Source organism: Canis aureus, chromosome 25 (genome assembly GCF_053574225.1).
Source record: "Canis aureus isolate CA01 chromosome 25, VMU_Caureus_v.1.0, whole genome shotgun sequence".
Taxonomy (NCBI): Eukaryota; Metazoa; Chordata; class Mammalia; order Carnivora; family Canidae; genus Canis; species Canis aureus.
The window spans coordinates 42,839,239-42,859,853 of NC_135635.1; the positions used below are offsets into that span (position 1 = coordinate 42,839,239).

At 53.4% G+C, this 20,615-nt stretch overlaps 1 protein-coding gene across 4 annotated transcripts in view; it reads right to left on the reverse strand.

Moving 5' to 3' along the window:
- Positions 1–20,615, reverse strand: part of TEAD4 (TEA domain transcription factor 4) — a 64,005-nt gene that overhangs the window by 18,718 nt on the left and 24,672 nt on the right. For 2 of the 4 annotated variants that reach the window (XM_077871442.1, XM_077871440.1), the window contains exons 2-7: positions 19,770–20,028; positions 6,864–6,928; positions 6,339–6,401; positions 1,845–1,973; positions 807–850; positions 222–277 (exon numbers count right to left, since the gene is read on the reverse strand). In XM_077871442.1, the coding sequence (XP_077727568.1) occupies positions 222–277; positions 807–850; positions 1,845–1,973; positions 6,339–6,401; positions 6,864–6,928; positions 19,770–19,776 (364 nt within the window). In that variant the 5' untranslated portion in view covers positions 19,777–20,028. The remainder of the gene's footprint in view (positions 1–221; positions 278–806; positions 851–1,844; positions 1,974–6,338; positions 6,402–6,863; positions 6,929–19,769; positions 20,029–20,615) is intronic. The other 2 variants (XM_077871441.1, XM_077871443.1) reach the window with 2 other exon arrangements.

A 20,615-nucleotide genomic window follows, 5' to 3' on the forward strand; every position in this document is an offset into this window, starting at 1 on the left:
AGACTGGGGAGCATGTCAGGCAACGAGGGGCTCGGCAGAGGTGTGCATGATAGGGGCAAGCAATGGGATGGAGCCAGGAGCCTGGGACATATGGTCTGAGCACATGCCAGGGCAGCACCTAAGTGGGTCATAAGATGTCCAGCTGTCGGGGGGCCTGGGACCTGGGGGGGCAAGAGCTGCAGGCATGCGAGGTACAAAGGAGCCATGCACTTCTGACCCACCTGGCAGAGGCAGTGAAGGCTGGACAGTGTAGGTTTGTTGAGAGAAAGGTTTCACACTGTAGGAGACAGGAGACAGGAAGTGTAAGCCTTACAGCAGGTGGTAGCCCAGGAGCCTCCAGCAATGTGCAACGCTCCTGTGTGGCTGGGGGTCTGGCCATCAGTGGCCTTGGTGGGCTCTGGCCACCTGCTCCTTCCCCTGCCAAGTCCATCAGGTTTCATGGATGACCCACAAAAGCAGTGTGCCTATTGGAAAAATCCACCCCTCCTTCTTTTCCTTCCCTTCCCGGCCAACCAGAGCGGCCAGCCAGAGGCCGGCTTCCTAGCCTCCCTCCCTTTGGGTCTCAAACTCTGGCCCTGCTCTACCCCAGACAGACTAGAGTTTTGGCAGATACCAAACTCCCATGGTGTCCACATTGCCGACTGAGTTGTTGCCTGCAAGTAGGAGAGCCAAATCCCAAAGCTCTAGCCCCTCCTGGAAGGCTGACTGCACATTGCAGCCCTGTCCCAGACTGGGAGCCAGGCTCCACAGCCCAAGTTTATGCTCCAGCTCAGTTCCGAGAGCAACGGGTAGCAGGCCATACTCACTCATGGGATGTTCCGGCTTGGCCCGGCAAAGCTCCTTGCCAAAACTGAGGAGGCAAAAAGCACAGAGTCAGCAGAGCCCCGTGCACATGGGCAATGGTGTGGGGAGGCCAGGCAGGAGCCTCAGCTGGAAGGCAGGGCTAGGAGGCTGGACCGGTGGGAGTAAGGAGACAGTTAGCGCTTCTATCCAGGACTATCCAGGCTTGAGTGGTGTCCCAAAATGTGTCGCGAGGAGCTCTAGTCTCTGGACATGCTCTGCTGAAAAGGTGCTCCTCAGGAGAAACCCCAGGTTTGGAATCCTGGCAGCTATATTCCTCCCTTGGAAGCCCACAATACACAGCAGCCTCAACAGTCCCAGAGTCAAGAAACCTATTTAGCTCTAGGTGTCCCAAGCTCCCTTGCAAACAGCATCACTCTGTCCTGTGTAATATCCTGATGGGCTAGCAATCTCTGAATCACACTGCCCATCACTGCCCTCTCCCTGCACACCTAGGGCAGTGCTACAGGTGCATTATGAAGATCCATTTAGTCCCTACGACCAAGAGAAGCCTGTGAGGATACAGCCCTGGAAAGGAAGAGCCTCTCTAGACCATTCTGAAAGTGTGAGCTAGCTGGCCAGGGGTAAGAAATGTACAACACGAACAAGAGTCTGAACACGGACTGTCTGAGGCGACAGAGAACGGCGCTGAGTGCGTGAGGGCTGCGGGGGCAGGACCGAGATGGGGGCTGCTCCAGGGCACAAGGCGGCTGCACCTCAGCCCTTCATCTGTCAATCAGGCCAACTATGGAGGGCTACTCGGTCGGTCTATTCCTGGAGGAAGCTCTGCCCCTTGTGGAAGGTCTGCTGTGTCACAGGCAAGGCCCCCGAGAAGCCAGTGCCAACACCAGCAGAGCCATGCCCTGGCATGGCCCCTTGGTCCTTGGTCCCTCCTTCCCGCCCCCTGCTCTCCAGGCCTGGCCAGTGCCTCTGGCTCCTAGAGAGGCGGAAGAGTGGCAAAGGAGGGGCTGGCATGGCCTCTGACTCCAGGCAGCCCCACTTACCCCTGAGACTGCTGGGTGGCCTGGGCCCCGGGCGAGGGCCATTTTACTGTGGAAGGCTGTGGCGGAGATGGCCTGGGCGGGTGACATGGGCGCCATGCTCTGCAGGGCCTTGTCCTTAGCTGCCTGGTCCTGGGGAGACATTGGAAGGGAGGGCCTCAGTGGTGGTCCCCATAAGAGGTGTGGGTGAGGCGGGGTCCAGGCTGGTGCTCGCGGAAGCTGTCCCACCACCAGTGGCCAGAACCCTGGACAAGGCCCTGAGGGACCAGGCTCAGGCCCCTGCAGTCCTATGAACTTGATTAGTGACTGAGCACACGTCACTTAGTTCCTCTGATCAGTTTCCTCATCTGTCAAAGGGCAAAATACTTGTTCCATCTATTTTAGTAGAGCTTAAAGGGCTCGGGAAACCATCTGCCAAACTATCTCAAGGGGGCTACTTTGAGAAGGCCTTTTAGTCCTTGTTTGCCTCTACGACATTGGCAGCCAGGGGAGTACCTGACCCAGGGTTGATGATACACCAACGTGCCAGAGCCTTCCTCAAATGGACAGGAGGGGTCACCCTCAGTCACATGGACTGTGTGGAGGCATGGGATGGTCTCCTGGGGGTCCCACCTATCTCGGTTCCATCCCAGGAGTCTTCTCTTGCACTGGGCACCCCCTGCCTTTTACACATCAGGATTCAATACAAGCTATTCACCCTCCGTGGGAGAAAAGCACATGTAAGCACTCACAACACTGGCAATAATAGTAACCGTAATAATAACCTTTATATGTGTGGAAGCCAGTGGTTCCCATCCTGAGTGCCCCAATCCCACGGGTCTTTAAAATGAGGAGACATAATTCAGTATTTCTGTATTCAGATTTCCGTATTTTCTTTTTTTTTTTTAATTTCTTTTTTTTAAATTTTTTATTTATGATAGTCACAGAGAGAGAGAGAGAGAGAGAGGCAGAGACACAGGCAGAGGGAGAAGCAGGCTCCATGCACCGGGAGCCCGATGTGGGATTCGATCCCGGGTCTCCAGGATCACGCCCTGGGCCAAAGGGAGGCACTAAACCGCTGCGCCACCCAGGGATCCCAGATTACTGTATTTTCAAAAAGCCTAACAGAAACTATGTTTTTGTCCAAAATAAGACCACATTTATAGACTGGAATATTAAGTATTATTCAGTGTGTGTGACTTAACTGAGGCCAAAAGACTGGATATGTCAACTCTGGAGCTCAGATTAGAAATTCTCTTTCTTACAGATGCAATGAAACTCCAGGACACCTGCACCCCGATGTTTAGCCAAACTGTGGAAGGAGCCTCGGTGTCCATCGAAAAATGAATGGATAAAGAAGCTGTGGTCTATGTATACAATGGAATATTCCTCAGCCATTAGAAACGACAAATACCCACCATTTGCTTCGACGTGGATGGAACTGGAGGGTATTATGCTGAGTGAAGTAAGTCAATCGGAGAAGGACAAACATTATATGGTCTCATTCATTTGAGGAATATAAAAATAGTGAAAGGGAATAAAGGGGAAAAGAGAAAAAATAAGTGGGAAATATCAGAAAGGGAGACAGAACATGAAAGACTCCTAACTCTGGGAAACGAACTAGGGGTGGTGGAAGGGGAGGTGGGCGGGGGGTGGGGGTGACTGGGTGACAGGCACTGAGGTGGGCACTTGATGGGATGAGCACTAGGTGATATTCTATATGTTGGCAAATTGAACACCAATTAAAAAAAAAAAAAGAAATTCTCTTTCTGATGAGTATTTTTAAATGGGAAAAATAAATTAGCCGATCTGTGGGACTTAAGTTGGTAGACCAGATCTGTCCTGAGTCACAGATAGTGAGAACTGATGGAGGCCCATGCAGCAGACAGGTGGCTTCTCCAGGACAGTTTTCCTCGGCTCCCGCCATAGCCCTATGAGGGGAACACCACTGTGCAGGCATTAGGCTCTGAAAGGTCCAGGTGGTCACCCAGCATCCCTGTACCTCATGACTATGGAACTAGAACCCCAGAGGCCCTTCCATGTGCAGTCACATGGCACAAGATGGTCCACAGAAGGTCAACAACACAACCTCACTTTGATTCTGAACATCACAGCACTCCCGTGAGGCTGGCAAGACAAGTAGCATCCCCATCTTCAGCTGAAGAAACAGAAGCTCAGAGAATTTATGTGGCACCCTCAGAGAATTTAGGGTGCTGACAGTGGTGATGGCTGGCCTGAAAGCTTGGTCTAAGTTTGCATATCAACTCAGCTCTGGCCTCTGCAGTCCCTGGGCCAGGGACAGGGGGAGAGAAGGATGTACAGTGAACTCTGACAGCACCCAGCACACACCGTGGAAGGCAGAGGAGACCATCCTGAGAGGAGGAGTCATCCTCAAACCACTGTCCTTTTGGGGTCAACCTTACTCTCAGAGGCTCTTTGATAACCAAAGAAGAAGCTATTAGCATAAGGCGGCTCCTCTGGAGGACACACACTGCTCAGGAGGGAAAAGCCCAACACGCCAGCTGGCCCGGGGCTCTCCTTCCAAGAGGACATGTGTGTGCAGGAGGCCGTACCCTGAGAAAGCCTGTGGACCTCTGTGGTTAACAACTGCATTATGGGGCCGGAGAGCTCCATCTACTCAATGTCAGCAACTTACGTCCCTTCCCGGATAGCTGATCTAAACAAACGACCAGGGCTCAGGAAACCACGCCCTCACCAGGGTGGAACAGGAATCAGGGGGAAGTGGGAAGGACATCATGGGGAATGACATCAGTTACCAGGTAACAAGACCAGGGAGTCACCGAATTTGCGGGCTGAAGAAGACCTCAGATACCACCTTGCTTAAGCCTGTCATTTCATATTTTAAAATGAATAAAGCTTGAGCAGGGCCAGTGACTCATCCATGCTCCCACAGCACAAGGGCAGACCCAGACAGACCAAATCCCAAGTACTGGAGGATTTCTACCTAACAGAAGTCTGTCCATCAGGGAGACGAATTATGTTGGATCCCAGACCCCTCTGAGAACATGACAAAATCCTTAGACCACTCCCCCCAGGAAAATGAATGCATCTTATTTCAGGAGCTCATGGCTCCCCTTGCAGTCTGCACAGTGGTCTCTGAAAGCTCTCCCCAACCTCTAAGTTAGAGCCTATAGACAAACGTAGTGATTCCTTGAAGCAAACGTGGGCCGTGCAGATGGTCCCCAAGGGAATTAAAAGTTTCCCTCGACAGCTGTAAACAGACCACTGGAAAGTCTTTTCTCCATTCTGGCTCATTCTGGCCCCCTGCCAGGGTCCCAATGAGTCAGAGGCAGACCAGAGAGGAGAAGTGGGGATCATGCTGGACTCCAGGGCCAGAGGGTCTGCAGGAGTACATGTGCCTGGCCTCAGAGGAAGAGAGCAACAGCTGAGGCCCGGCCAGCTGTCCGGGGGACAAAGGAGCGAGGTGCTAGGCTGCAGCTGCAGGGGTGGGGGACAGCTGGGTTGAGTGGGCAGTGGGGTGCAGCTTCCTGAAGTTCCCACCACTTATTTGGAGCCTCTGCGTCAGGATCAGGGACAACCGGAGCCACATGGGACCTTCAAGCTCATCTAGTGCCAAGGTTTTTAACTGGGTTATGAGCTACTTTGGGGTTTAAGAGCCACAGAGCACGAGAGGTGACTAGGAACAGGGGGTCTCTGGCCTATTATTATTCCTCATCAACCTAGCTGTGACTAGAGTAGCTCCTCTGGTAACATACTGGTGCAATATTTTGTTGGGGAAAAAAAGAAAAGAGGCCTCTGCTCCTTCTTTAAAAAAGTGTGTTAACTGCTGGTCTCATCTGAGACCCCCAAATGTCAGCTCTTCTTGCCAAGCAGCTGGGCAAACTCTGCTATGAACACATCTATGACAGGGAGCTCATTCCCACCTGGTATTCATCTAGTGTCCAGGAAGCCTCAGTCCTGTGGGAAACAGACTGCCCTGAGAGGAGTCCTGACAGCAGCTGGCCCTCCACAGAGCAGTCCCTGTCAGGAGATGGCCCTGTAAGGTGGGGCGGATCTGGGACGGGGAGAGAGCTGCCCATCTCAGAGAGCAGAGTGTAGGAAGGAATCTCACCAGCTTCCGCAATAATATTCATCCTACCCCAGGGGCAGTGCCGCCCAAGCCTGACCACCCTGCAAGCACAGGGGACGGTACTAAGGGCCAGGGCCTTGAGGAGGTTGTCAAGGAATGGGGTGTGGAGGGCAATCCCGCTGGGATCTGCGAGTGAGCTGCGGGGGTGGGGGGAGGCACACACTGTACAGCCTGGTGGTCTCACACACACAGCTCTGAGGTCAACTGTCATATCCTGCACAGTCAAGCAGTTATAGGCTGAATCCCACTCTTTTAAACACCAAGAAGCATGCTGGCTCTGTGTACAAACAGCCAGTCCCTGAACCCAAGGGGAAGAATTTTCCTGCTAGAAAAAGAGCCCCACTTTCTAGGAAGCTGGCCTCACCTGTGGCCTAGGTCCCCCTCCCACTGCCGCTGGTTTGTCTTACCTTTAACTTGGCCTGGATCTCGCGGGCTTTTCGACGAGCCAGCACCTGGATGTGGCTGGAGACCTGCAGCAAGGAAGAGAAGGCTGCTGTCCCCACCTCCCAGAAGGCCTGTGCTCCCCTTTTTGGCTCCCTGACCCTCCCCCACTCCAGCACCTTCAGCCCACATCTGTGGACTGAGTGAATGAAAGGCCCAGTCCATGATGGGCCCTCAGTCCTGCCACATCCAGCTAATCCAGAGTCTGGCAATAAAACAAAGTATAGTGCTGCCACTCCACTCTCTGTTCTGGTGTCCTGGAGAGGGGCGGGGAGCGGGCTGCCGACTCCCCTGGAAGGTGAGGGATCTCCTCCCAGTTGACAGCAGCAGGGACAATGAACTGTCCGTGATACACCAGAAAGAGCTAACCCCTCTAAACCAGCCCCACTGAGAACCCACCCTTGGTCCTGCAGAGGGCCTGGCCCACCATGGGAGCAGGCTGGGAGCAGGGTACCTGCCCCCGGGATCCACTCTCATCTCCCAGGGCCCACCTGCTTCCTGGTGCGGGTCTTCCCTGTCCGGAGCTTGATGTAGCGGGCAATCAGCTCATTCCGACCTACAAAGACACCAACAGCCTCTCAGCAGGAGGAGGACAAAAGGCAGGTGCAGGGGAGGATCTGAGGGATCCTTTCCTTCATCTTCTGCTCACCTTGAGTGGGGACTTGGGGTGAGGATTCTGCAGGTTCCCACCCCCCCTCCTTGGATCCCAGGGATCTCCCAGCAGCAAGAGGAAACTAAGCCCTCGCTGGGGGACTGGTAACCTGAGAGCAAGGAGATGACAGGGCTGTGAGCCCCATACAAACCTGACGCACCCTCTCAGAGGCTCCCTCTTCCCATGCTAGCCATCTCCTCCCCGCACTCTATAGCAGCCTGACAGCTGCCAATCTGTCCTGCCTCCCCAGGGCCTCCCTCCTGCACACTCAGGAGGCTACAGGAAGTGCCGGGCCTTGACACTCCCCCATGCAGCCTCCAAGGCTTCCAGCACCTCCACAAATGAGCAGGACCTTATGAGATGTCTTGTGTTGTCTGTGGGCAGCAGGGGGTGTGGGAGACATTAGTGCTGAGACCCTGAGCATCCCCAGGGAGGAGGCCTGAGGCCCTGAACTCAGATCAAGAGAACCCGGGCAGACCACAACTCCAGCTCCATGGCTCTGATTAGATCAGTCAACGGGTAATATCGAGTGTGTGCCAAGGGCCCAGCCTCTGAGAGGCTGAGGCTATGTCTGAAGGACCCTGGAAACCTGTAAGGAGCTGCCCATGTCCTCTAGTGTTGTAAATGGAATTATGAAAAGAGGTTCTGTTTTCACAGAAACCACTGCCTAGCTGAGGAGAGACATGTGCCCAAGCTGCAACCCTACTGCGGGCCACGGACAGGGAACACACAGTGCCCTCAGAGCACAGGGGTCAGCTCGGGCTGGGTGGTCAGGTGAGCCTTCTGCTGGGCCCTGATGACTAGGAGGATTAGACCATAAAGAAGGGCATTGGGCTGGGGACAGGGAGGGCAAGGGGGTTGGAGAGGGAGCTGTCACCTCCCTGGCCCAGCCCCGGGGCCGGCGGGCACAGCCACCAGTCTGCCATCCTGCCGGCCCTTGCTGAGCCTAGGGGGCTGTGGCCACAAGTCAGGAGGCTGCTGTGCAGGGGGCAGGGTTGAGACAAGCGGGCTGTCCGCCACCTCGCTGTAACCAGAGAGCATGGCTGAGCCAAGCTGGCCCCCCAGGTGACCTTTCCCCACTGCCAAGGCTGAATTAAGAGGCCACCCTCGGGAGGGCTCCTCTGCCAGAAAGACGAGCCAGCCAAGGAGCACTGGACCGTCTGTGTCAGGGGAAAGAGGAGGGACAGGGATCAGACCCTGACAATATCACCTGCAGGCTGGTCTGCACCTAAACACAGATCCAGCAGCACGTCTCCTCTCCTCTCCAGGGAGATGTACTCCAGGGCAAGGTACTCCACTTTAAACGAACGTCCAAAAACAGCTCAACAGTCCTGCGCCACATCTAACTAGAAACACTCATGCTGCAGCTAGAAACGCTATTTTCACTGGCCAGAGAGTCCAAGTGGCCACCAGTAGGGGGACCACAGGCGGGTCACAGAACTGGGAGCTGGGGAACCGGGAGCTAGCCCAGAAGCTCCATAAACTGAGCTATGGGACCTCGGCCAGCCCCACACCTCTCTGGACCTTCACCCAGACTTCTCCTCTTAAACCAGGCCTTGTTAAGCTTCTTCCTCCAGATTACACTAACCAAATGTTCCACAGACTTAGGAAACAGACCACAGCCTGGGTTCAGTGAGAGTGCTCTGTGGCTCAGTTTCCTTTCCTGCAAAAGGAAGAGGCCCGTGTGAGTAGTCTAGCTCAGGGCCCAGCCTGGGAGTGAGGGGAAGACAGAGGGCTCCTGAGAGCCAGGAGGTTGATGACAGCACCAGAGGGCACACTTTTGAGGGAGGCTGCTGCTGGGAAGGGCAGGGGACAGGCGTCTAAGTGGCCTCAGAGGCCACCCGTGCCTGGTGCTGCCTCTCTAGCCCACACCTGTGTGCAGTTCCATCTTGTGTGTTAGATTCTCCACACCTCAGAGCAAGGGGTCACATCACCATTCAGGCCTGCATCTCTAAAATCCACCCTATCTGTCGAATGAATGAATGAGTGAGCCTGTCAGCCAATCTTGACAGCAGACCCTTGAGGAACATGGGTTTGAACCGTGTGGGTCCACTTACAACACAGATCATTTTCAATAAATACAGTACAGTACCAGACACATATTTTCCCTTCCTTATGATTTTCTTAGTAACATTCTCCTTCCTCTAGCTCGCTTTATTGTAAACATACAGGACACAATACGTAGGACATACAAAACATGTTAATGGACAGTTGATATTATCGTAAGGCTCTCGTCAGCAGCAGGCTATTTGTAGTTAAGTTTTGGGGGAGTCAAGTTATATGTGGATTGTCACTGTGTCTGGGGGGGTGGGGTGGAGGTTGGTACCTCTAATGCCCATGTTGTTCAAAGGTCAAATGTATCTCCAGAATCTCGCCACCTCTCACCACCTCGCCCTCCACGGTCCTGTCTGGCTCCTGTCCTGTCTGGCCTCAACTTTGACAATAACCTTCTACCTGGATCCCCTGCTCTCAGCCTATTCTTAACATGGCGTGCCGTGTTCTCAGCCCACACATGGCCCACCGCTCTCTTACCTTCCTGCTCCAACACCTCTTTTGCTCAGGTGGCACCGTGTTAGAGACAGCTTCCTGAATACTCCGCTGAAAGCTGAGGTCAGCCTCCACCCACCCAGCATCTCTACTGCTCTCCCGAGCACCTTCTCACACACCTGGGATCTGCTTACTCACTCAGAGCACTGCCTCCCCCACCCCCACTCCTAGCAGCAGGAAAGCTCCTGAGAACAGGGATTTTTGTCTGTTTATTCACTTGTTCATGCCCAACACCTAGAATGCTGCCTGCAGTTTTCTGTAGTAGGCTCCTAATATGTATCTGTTAGATGCATGAAAAGGGAACAGTGATAAGATGCTGGCCAGACATCCCATGAGGGATTTTAGCCTACTACAGGTAAGGTACACAAATAACCTTTTATTTCTGATTAGTCTAACATAATTGTTAAAGTGCTTTCTTATCCTGGTTTCATTTGACCCTCCCTACTCAGGAGCTTATCCAGATTTCTGTGTGGCCTAAAGCACCTAAAACTTGGAATGCTCTCTTTGAGAAAAAGAATTTAAAATATAAATAGGTAAGGTCATTTTAGGTTAAGATAGATATATGTTCACTGTCTTGACAGAGAAACTGGCTTCACAGGTGTTTACATCTGTCAAAACTTAACCAAATGGTCCACTTCAAATATGTATAGTTCACTGTATGGCAACTATACTCCAATAAAACTAATTGACAAATTTTAAATTACAAATAAAAAGATGAGGGACTTGGAAGGGGGACGTGCAAGTGATGGTCCCCAAGCATTAGCCTCATTAACCTCACAGCACACCACCCTCCTGCCTGTACAAAGGTGGGCAATCACACCTATTACCAGAAAGTCTCCCCCAGCGCATCCACCAGCCCATCTAACACTAACTGCGTGGGTCTCAGCACTGGCTCAGCCACCACTGGTGGCACAGCGGGTGCCCAGCAACAAGAAGATGCTCAGTTAACAGAACTGCCCTCCAACACGGGGTAGGCTCCTGGCCTCTGTACACAGTGGGCCTTCCTTAACAGCGAGCAGCAGCGAGGGAGGCCCGTGCCCACCAGGGGCTGAGACCTTTACTCCACACATTGGAGATTGGAGATGACTCGTCTCCTGTGCAAGGAGCCCCAGGTCATGAAGCAGAGCCCCTCCTGGTCCCACAACGACGTCTGCCCTCTGCTGCAGGGTTCAGGAGCTCTGCTACTACAGAGGCCATGTTGGTGTGGGCAAGAGGCCAGCAGCGGAGGCCACAGGAGCTAGACCCAAGGGGGCTCAGCTGTCTGTATTCTTCCATCATCTTCTCCCTTACTGGCTCATCTCAGACATTATTCCACCCAGCCTCGTTCTGCGTATCAGAGGTGATGCTGGGAGTTGAGAACTCCCCTGGGTAGGAGCGAAGTGCTGGGTTTCTGTGGGTGTGCTGAGCCACAAGGGGCCGACCAGCTTCCTTCCTGCCACCAGGGTGCTTCGGAGGTCACCCCGGCCATTCTGCTGCCTCCGGGCCAGCTGGCGTCTAATCCAGGCTTCACACTTATATGGGGAGCTGCTACCGCTTCCCTCACTCTTGTAACAGGAGTTACAGTCGTGAGCATTTACTGAGCACGTCCGTGCACTGGTACCTGTACAAATACAGACTGTGCACTGGGATAGTTGTGTCTGCGTGCTCCTTTTCAGTGCTCACAGGGGCTCTAATAGCTGCTACTACCACCTTCTACACACTGGGAAATCTAGGTACACAGAGGCTCAGAGAGCTGTTCAGGGTCACAGGCCAAGTGTGTCGGTTGAGACTGACACCCATCTCATCTGGTTCCAGAGCCTGTTTCTTCAGGATCACACAATATGACTTCTATTTAATGTGGGAGTGAGGGCCATCTCTCCCAGAAGCCAGGGCCAGACCTGCTGACCCCAGAGGTCTTATGCTGCCTAATGAAGAAGTAACTGTGGCCCAGAGAGGGGAATGATTTATTGAAAGTCACACAGTTTGTTATTGTCCCAGGTGCTATGAGAACACACCGTTCCATGGCTTCACGACTATGATACAATGGCTGTCCTCCGTTGGCTGGGCTGGGAGCTGCCTCTGTAAGACACTACCAGGCTCCTCCCTCTGGATCAATCCCCCGATTCCCTGGGTCCTGGCATGAAGTAAGCCCTCAGCTATGTCCAACTGCCCCTCGCCCTGACCCAGCTCCTGGAGGAAGAGCTATTTGGACCTAAGAGCCTGCCCACCTATTTTCACTCGCTCATGACCGGTGATACCCACAGCTGATAGAAGCCAACAATGTCATGGATGATGTGGATATCAGGAAGCCACAAAGTTGAAGGAAGACGTGGAGAGAAGTAGGGAGCATGTGCTCAGAAGCAGAGCCCTGAAACTGCAGTGAAGACCAGCAAAGAGCAAGGGCGGTAAGAAACTAGTAGAAACTCCAGATCAGTTTAGTGGGAAGGGAAGAGATCTATACCCTTGCCCCAGCTCTGCCACTTGCTGCTCCAAACCAGGCCTTTCCTCTCCCCTCCAGTGCAGAGACTGCATGCTGGGGCAGCGGGAGGCCAGCCTGGACCTCGGCGGGGCCAAGAGGGCAACTGGGCATTACAGTGTGGCAGGTGGCCTTGGCCAACCCCGGGAGTGGGCTTGGGTGGGGCTGGAAAGGACGCCCCCGCCAGACTGTGGCCCATCTGTTAGAGGATATGTGTCCAACAGCCCCAGCTGACATCCACGGCTCCACCCCAACCCCACCATGGGCAAGGGCAGCCAATGGACAAAGGGAAGCCTTGGCCTAAGCACAGGCTGAGGGCGGGGGCCTTCCCAATACAGGGTCTACACAGTCTCTACCACCTCCTCCTAATCCCACACATGGCGTCACACGTACCCACCAGCCACCCCAGGCTTCTCATTGGCCACATGCTACCACATGTTATCCCATCTGCACAACCCCGTCTGGGACGGATCATTTCTGCACCTCATTCTCTCTGCATAGCCTCCCCACTCTGCACCAGCCTTCCCTCCAAGCTGTAAATATACTAAACGGTGTAAAGGAAGTAAAGCACCTATCACCTAGCAGGTCAGCGAAGTCAGCTGCTACTGTTACGTTGTTAACAAGGCCTTATAATGAATGCTATTAGTTTTCAGAAGTGGAAAAAGCTGAGAACCTGAAGGCAGAGCCCTGCTCCACACGAGAGGAGACAGACCTACAGAAATTTGTGGGGTTTGAGCTCATCAGAGGCCTCTCATGGGAGCAAGCCGGGAGCGAGCCCTTCTAACGAGCTCTCCACTTCACCCTGGCAGGTTGAGACCCAGGGGAGGAAGCCAGCCACCCTCCACGACCAGCCCTAACCCCGGTGGCCTGGGGGCCTCTCTGTCCAGGGATCAGCTGAAGCTATAAACACCTGCAGCTGGAGGGGGAGTCTATTTCTGGACAAGAAACTTCTGCCTGCAGCCTGTGAAGGCAGTGATTAGGCCTGACATCCGAGCTAGTACCACCATTTGTCCCTCAGGGGCTCTGAGGCTTCCAGTGAAATCCGACTCGCATCTTCGAGGCCACCATCCCAAGAAGCCGGCCCTGGTACCCAAGTGCGCGTGCCCACTCCCCATGGCAATTCCCCATGCACAGGGGTCTGTGCCTTTCTATAAGTCTTTGGCTAACATCACTGGAGCTCCAGTCTTCCTCCCTCACTAAAATTTGAGCTCCTGGAGGGTAGAGGACATGTCCCATTCAGTTCTACATCCCACTGCTGCTCACTGGGCACTTCCATTTTCTCTCATCCCTGCGGTCACACTAAAAGGTAATGTCTTCTTCCAATGAGCACATGAAAAGGGGCTCAACATCACTAATCATTAGGGAAATGCAAATCAGAACCAAGATAACCACTCCACACCACAAGGATGACCATTAAAAAAAAAAAAAACCCACGGAAAATGTTGGCAAACATGTGAAGACATCAGAATCCTTGCGCATTACTGGTAGAACACGAAAGGGGGCAGCCACTGGAAGACAGTTTGGCGCTTCCTCAAAAAGCACAGTTACCATATGATCCAGTAATTTCATCTCTAGGTATGTACCCAAAAGAATCGAAAGTAGGGACTCAGATACCCGTACATGCATGCTCATAGCAGCACCATTCACAACAGCTGAGAGGTGGACTGTCCATCAGTAGGTAAATGGAGACATAAAATGTGGTACATGCGTGCAAAGGAGTATCGTTCAGCTATAAAAAATGGAGTTCTGGAAAAAAAAAAGTTCTGACACAGGTCACTACGTGTGTGAACCTTGGGGACACTGTTGCTAAGTGAAATAAGCCAGTGACAAAAGGACACATATTGTATGACTGACTCTACTTCCATGAGGTACCAAGAACAGGAAAATCGTACATACAGAAACAGAACAGAATTTACTGGGGCTGGTGGACAGGTGAGTAGACAAAGAGTCAGTGTTTAATGGCTGCAGAGTTTCAGTTTGGGAGGATGAGAATGTTCTGGAGATAGATGGTAGTGATGGCACTGTCACAAAATGAAATGAATTTAATCCTGCCGAACTGTAACTTAAAATGCTTACAGTGGGGGATCCCAGGTGGCTCAGCGGTTTGGTGCCTGCCTTTGGCCCAGGGCATGATCCTGCAGTCCCAGGATCAAGTCCCATATCGGGCTTCCTGGATAGAGCCTGCTTCTCCTCTGTCTGTGTCTCTGCCTCTCTCTCTCTCTCTCTGTCTCTCATGAATAAGTAAATAAAATCTTAAAAAAAAAAATGCTTACAGTGGTAAATTTTATGTGATGTATATCTTCCCACAATAACAAATAAATGAATGTAACCAAAACCAAACAAAAAGGTGGCATTATTATCACTGCTCCCCAGTTTTACAAATGAGGAGCAGAAGCTGAGAAGGGTGAGGCCACTAGCCCAAGGCCATACCAGCTGCTGACACAGACCAAGTCTGAACTGAGGGTCATATCATCAGACCTCTAGAAGCGTGAAGTCAGTGTTATAGGCCAGAGAAGGGACGTGGAAGGATCCAGAAACCGCAGGACGACAGAACAAAGGGTAGTGGAGGATCCAAGAAACACGGCAGAGGCAGGGGGCAGAAGCTCAGATGACACTGCTGACTGCTGTCCCATAATCTCAGTGACCTGGGCCTAGTCCCTACTCTGCCTCTCCTTAGCTGTGTGACTCATCCAAAACAGGGTCCCTTAAACCCCTGGACAGTCATCACAGCACCTGCCCAGATGGCCCACCAAAACTACCACACAGAATCCCACCTCTGGGCCAGTGCTCACTCTTTCCCCCTTCCCGGAGCATAACCCTTCCTCTACCCTGCTCATGCTCTTCTTCCTTCCAGAAAACTTCCAAGATAACCTAGCACTCTGGGTGACACTACATACAACATAAGGGCCATGAGTTTGCTTTCCAAGGCATTTCTCCTGCCCCTCTGCTGCCCCAGGAAGTCGTGGAGAACAAAGGCCACAGCCCTAGGCCCCAGCCCGGCACAGGCAGTGGGATCCCGCTGCACACGAGCTGCCTGGCTGCTAATGGGAATGAGAAGCTGCGGCACAGGCACCCAGCGAGACAACAGAGAAGGTGAGGAGAGGAGAGGCAGAGAGAGGGAAGAGAGACCACGAGAGCTGGGAGAGTCCAGAGCGCGGCGGGCAGGAAGGAATGGATGCGAAGGGAACACAGAGCCAGGCAGCCCTCTTGCAGGAAGCGGGAACAGAGAAGGCAAGCCAGAGCTGGGGGGGCGGGGGGGGGGGGGGAGGGAGTGTGTGGGCAGCTGGGGGTGAGAAGTCGCTCCACCCTCACCTCTCCCCACCACCTGCCCACGGGGCCAGAGGCCAGGCCGGCCGAAGGGGGTCAGAGTTACCAGCACGGCAGGGCCAGGGCCAGGGCCACACAGTGACATGGCAAAAATGAGGGCAGCCGCGGCTAGCAGCCCTGGCCCCGGAGCCTGTCCACAGTGTGGGACGCTCGGCTCAGAAGTAACAGGCGCTAATCTGTCCTGCAGCTCCGCATGTTATCTGCACGTCTGCCTGGCCTTCCTGAGTGTCCCACTCAGGCTGTAAGGGGGCCAGAGCTGGGAACAGGGCTAATCCCCATCCTTGGAGTCTCCAGGTCTGGATTTGTCCTCTAGACACCCTGGAACCAGCCTGCTCTTCTGCCTGCCAGAGGCCTCCCCATGCCTGCTTATTCCCACAGGGCTGGCCCACCTGGAAAACAAACCCACAGCCTCTGACTGCAGGAAGCGGGATGCGTACAGGCCAGGGCTCTCAGGGTCCAAGACGGGGCCGGGGCCCTGGAGGATGGCAAGAGTGGGTCCCCCGAGGGAAGATGAGAAGACAGACGGGAGCAAAGTGAGATGAGTCTGAGTCAGTTTGGCAGCTTGTCCCTGTTCCTCCACCTCCCGGGGTCCCATCCCACACATGGGGCTGAGCTCAGAGCTATATATACCTCCCAGCTGGACGGCAGCCCCTGCTCAGGGCCCCTTCACCAGCTCCCTGCACGGTCCTGCCCTGGCTCAGCCCCCACGCCTGGTAAGAAGAGACGGGGACCAGCCAGTGTCTGGACCCTAGCAGGATCTGTACTTGGGAGGACAGGTGCCATGGGGGCTGGTGAGTCACCAGACACTGAGGAGCAGCCTCCAGTGCCCCTGCCCTGAGCCTGACCCACCTGGAGGCTGGGCCAAGCAGAAGGCGGGTACAGGGAGGAGAGGGGCAGATGGGCAGCTGGCTTCACAAAGCGCACAAAGGCCATCCGGGGTGATGGGGGAGCACTGTGCTGGGGGTGGGGTAACTGGTTCTGACTACCCGACAGACTCTGGGAGAAACTCTTGGCTTCTCTGAGCTTCTATCCCTGCATCTGCAACCAGAAGTTACAATTCCTCCTTCCTCTCCCTTAAAAAGACTGAGGAGATAAAGGACGTCAGAGACCACTGCCAGCTCTTGTCTTCCTGGGCAGAATTCAGAGGCTCCTGGCCCCTGCCCCTCCCCTCCCTTCCTCCCTGTGTGACCCCACCCCTCCCTGTCTGCCACAAACAATATGGGCCAAACACCGTTTCCATCCTCCTTCCCGGCCACCCAAGGGCTCCCTTTGGCCAAACAGAATTCCAATCCAAGGCCTGCCAGAGGGCTGCAGGCATGCCTTTTCCCAACTGGGTCAGTCACAATGGTCTGCTGACTAACAAGGAAGTCTCTTAACCCAAGTCCTCTATAGGTGAAGCGGGGAGAGAAATTATCTACCCATAACAACTGAATAAAACTAACTAAGCACCCCCCAAATGTCTACTGCAGGTGAACAGATAAACAAAAGGTGGGCTATTCATACAGTGAAATGTTATTTAGTTGGAGAAAGGAAGTTCTGCTATAGGCTAAAACACGAAAGAACCTTGGGGATGTGATGCCAAGTGAACTAACCCACTTCTGTGGGGTACCTAGAGCAGTCACATCCACAAGACAGAAGGGGAGGGAGTGTCAGGGGCTGGGAGGAGGAGGGAATGAGAGTTAGTGTTTAGTGGGTATGGAGCCTCAGAGAAGGATGGTGCTGGTAGTTGCACAACGTAAGTGTACCTTACGCCACCAAACTATACACTTAAAAATTGTTAAGAGAATAAATTTTAGGACGCCTGGGTGGCTCAGCAGTTGAGCATCTGCCTTTGGCCCAGGATCCTGGAGTCCCGGGATCGAGTCCCACATCAGGCTCCCTGCGTGGACCCTGCCTCTCCCTCTGCCTATGTCTCTGCCTCTCTCGGTCTCTCATAAATAAATAAAATCTTTAAAAAAAAAAAGAAAAAGAGAATAAATATTACATACTATATATTATACCACACACACACACACACACACACACACACACACACAAAGCCATCTCAGCATTCAAAGTCTGGTCTACCATGGCACTCCAATAAATGTCTGCTCATTCTGCCAAATTGTCATCTCCACCCCCCAACCCTGGTACCCGCAGCACCCTCAGCTTTCTCCTTCTGCTGAACACCTCTTGGCCACTTGTGTTTGCCAGAAAACTTGTTCCTTAAAATACAAAGATGTATCTTGCAAAGTGTCATGGCTTCCCACTGAGAGACCTAGACAGCCCTCCCCACTCCCTCACACCTTCACACCTCAGCTCTGCATCAATACCCATCCCGCTCTCCACCAAAGTAGCAGAGAGAGCCCAGGATACCAGTTCTCCATTCCTCTCCAGCTCCACGGGAATAACCTAATAAAGCATTTGATCACGCACCTGGCACCCCAACCAGGAGCTCCACACACTTAGCTGTCTTCGCCATGAAGCTTCCATAGGGTCCAAAAGTAAGAAACAACCACTAAAGCAGGACGTGGTTAGAGTAGGGGTGGCCTAGGGTGGCCGAAAGAAGGCACAGATGCCACAGAAATAAGAGAGACTCTGTGGGGACCTAGCAAAGCCACAGCAGTGGGGCTGGTGAGGAGAGATGCACACTTATAACTGGTACTTGAGGATGAGACCCAGGGTCCAGCTAGCATGGACCTTGCTTCCCCCACAAGAAAAAGAAAGATTTACTGTGGCCTTGTAGGGAAGACAACAGGTAAAGGATGAGTGCTAGGGGCTGTGAGGGCCCTGTGGTGCCCCAAGGTGGTACCAAAGAGGACATGGGTTCGATCTACCTGAACTGTCTGGAACAGTGTCCTCCCCGAGCTCCTGTCCACTCAGAACCTCAGAATGTGCCTTATATGGAACCAGGATCTTTACACTTGTACCAAGATGAGATCACACTGGATTAGGAGTGACTAGTACCCTTATAAGAAGAGGTGAGGACACACCAGGAAGATGGCCGAGTGACAACACAGACACAGACTGCAGTGATGCAGCTACAAGCCAAGGAGGGCCACAGCTTGTGAGCGAGCAGCAGAAACTATGAGAGAGGCTGGAACAGATCCTCTCTCAGAACTCCCCAAAGAAACCAACCCTATAGACACCCTGACTACAGACTTCTGAACTGTGAGAAAATACATTTCTGCTGGGTTAAGCCATCTGTTTGTAGTCATTTTTTTAAAAAAGATTTTATTTATTTATTCATGAGAGACACACAGAGAGAGGCAGAGACACAGGCAGAGGGAGAAGCAAGCTCCATGCAGAGAGCCTGGCGTGGGACTTGATCCCAGGACTCCAGGATCACGCCTGGGCCGAAGGTGGTGCTAAACCACTGAGCCACCCGGGCTGCCCTGTTTGTAGTCATTTCTTATAGCAGCCCCTGGAGACGAATATGGCCAGCCCTCACGAGCCTCTCACACAGCTGACAGAGTCTCAATCTTGGGGGCTGGGGCAGACCCACGCTGGATAGGAGACAGAACTTGAATGGAAACCCTGGGGGCGGGTGGGCACCTGGCCTGGAGCCATCTTGCTGGGAGCCAGGGCAGCGCCCTCTGTTGTCAGGACTGCCCGTTACAGAAATCCTCCCAAGACCTGTTTCAAGCTGGGGGTTTATGGGGAATGGAAGCCTGACCTGGGCCTTCCAACAGCTATTCAGTTTTTGGTGTTGTTCTACTTTCCCATCCAAAGGCACAACCCCGGGCAGACTGCTTGGTCCCTTCCACATGACTCCTGGCCACAAAGTATGTCTGTATGTTCCGTATCCTTAGCCACTCCCAAAGATCAAGCCTTTCCAGATCACTCAGAGCTGGACAGGACCTTTCCTGAGTGAAAGGTCTACAGCACTCTGCTTGACCGTCTCCTGGGACACTCCGCATCTGCCTTGCAGCACTGTTACACATGTGCTCACCTCCCCCTGCCCCTGCCTACTGTGAGCAGGGGCCAGATCTTCCCCAGCTAGGCCTGACCCACAGAAGGCTCATGACAGAGTGAGCACATGAATGAGGGAATGAATGAGTCCAGTAACCACCTTCCTAACCTCCCTTCAAGGCCAAGGGTGGGGAGCTGGAAGCTGACAAAGCATTTGCCTGGGGGCAGCTTATAGAATTTCCCCAGTCTGCTCCCCAGTCTGGGAGGAGCAGGAGTGTTCTCGCTCTTCCCAAGTCTCCTACTACCACAGCTTCTCACCCACTCCAAGGCTTCTCCTCACACACCTGCCACTCCTTGGGAACCCAGCACAGAAGGACAGCTTCCACTTGATAAATGCTCCAGAGGTCATTCCCCCCCACCATTACTTGGAGAACACCAAGACTACTGTGCAGCCCACCCCTTGCCTAGGCCCAATTTTCAGAGTCGGACCATGAGGGCAGGACCCCACACCAACAGGCTCCTTACCGTACATCTTGCCCTCATCTGACAGGATGATCTTGCGCCGGCCACAAGGTGGGTAGATGGCCAGGGCCTCCTGGAAGCTCTGCTCGATGTCTGGGCTCCACACACCCTCCGCGTCATTGTCGATGGGCTTGTCCAACGCCTGGCTGCCCCCAGAGACGTTGCTCCCCTCAGGGGAGTTAGGAGGGCTCCACTCGTTGGAGGTAATGGTGCCGGCCTTGCCCTCCAAGGCTCCGCTTGGAGGAGCGCCCGTTGGACCTGTCTGGACAGAAACCACAGCACTGGAGGAAGGACTCTGTGGCCGTGGGACAGGACACCCCGAGGAGTGCCAAGCCCTAGAATCATTCGCTCTTCCTTGCTTGGCCATCCACAGCACAGGAACGTGGAGGGGAAGGCTAAAGAGTGAAGTGAAAGGTCTAGGAGGATGGGGAGGCCTGGAATCTACAGCAGGCCATTTCCCCTCTGTAGATCCCAGCTTCACACCCTGTTGGATGGGCACAATGGCCCAGGCATTCTCTGAGCATAGCTCTAAGAACCCTAAAATAGGGCTGAGAAGTAGGAGACATGGACCAAGGACCAACAGACGTTCTGGCCTCAAGTCAACAAGGAGCCAGAAGGATGCAAACTATTGTGCACTATTGGTAGAAACATAAAATAGTAACCATTACAGAAAGGTATGGAGGTTCCTCAAGACTTAAACAAAAAAACTACCATTCAATCCAGCAATTCCACTTCTGGATATAGATCCAAAAAAACTGAAAGCAGGGTCCTGAAGAGATATTTGTACACCATGTTCACAGCAGCTTTATTCACAATAACCAAGAGGTGGAAGCAGACCAAATGTCTGTG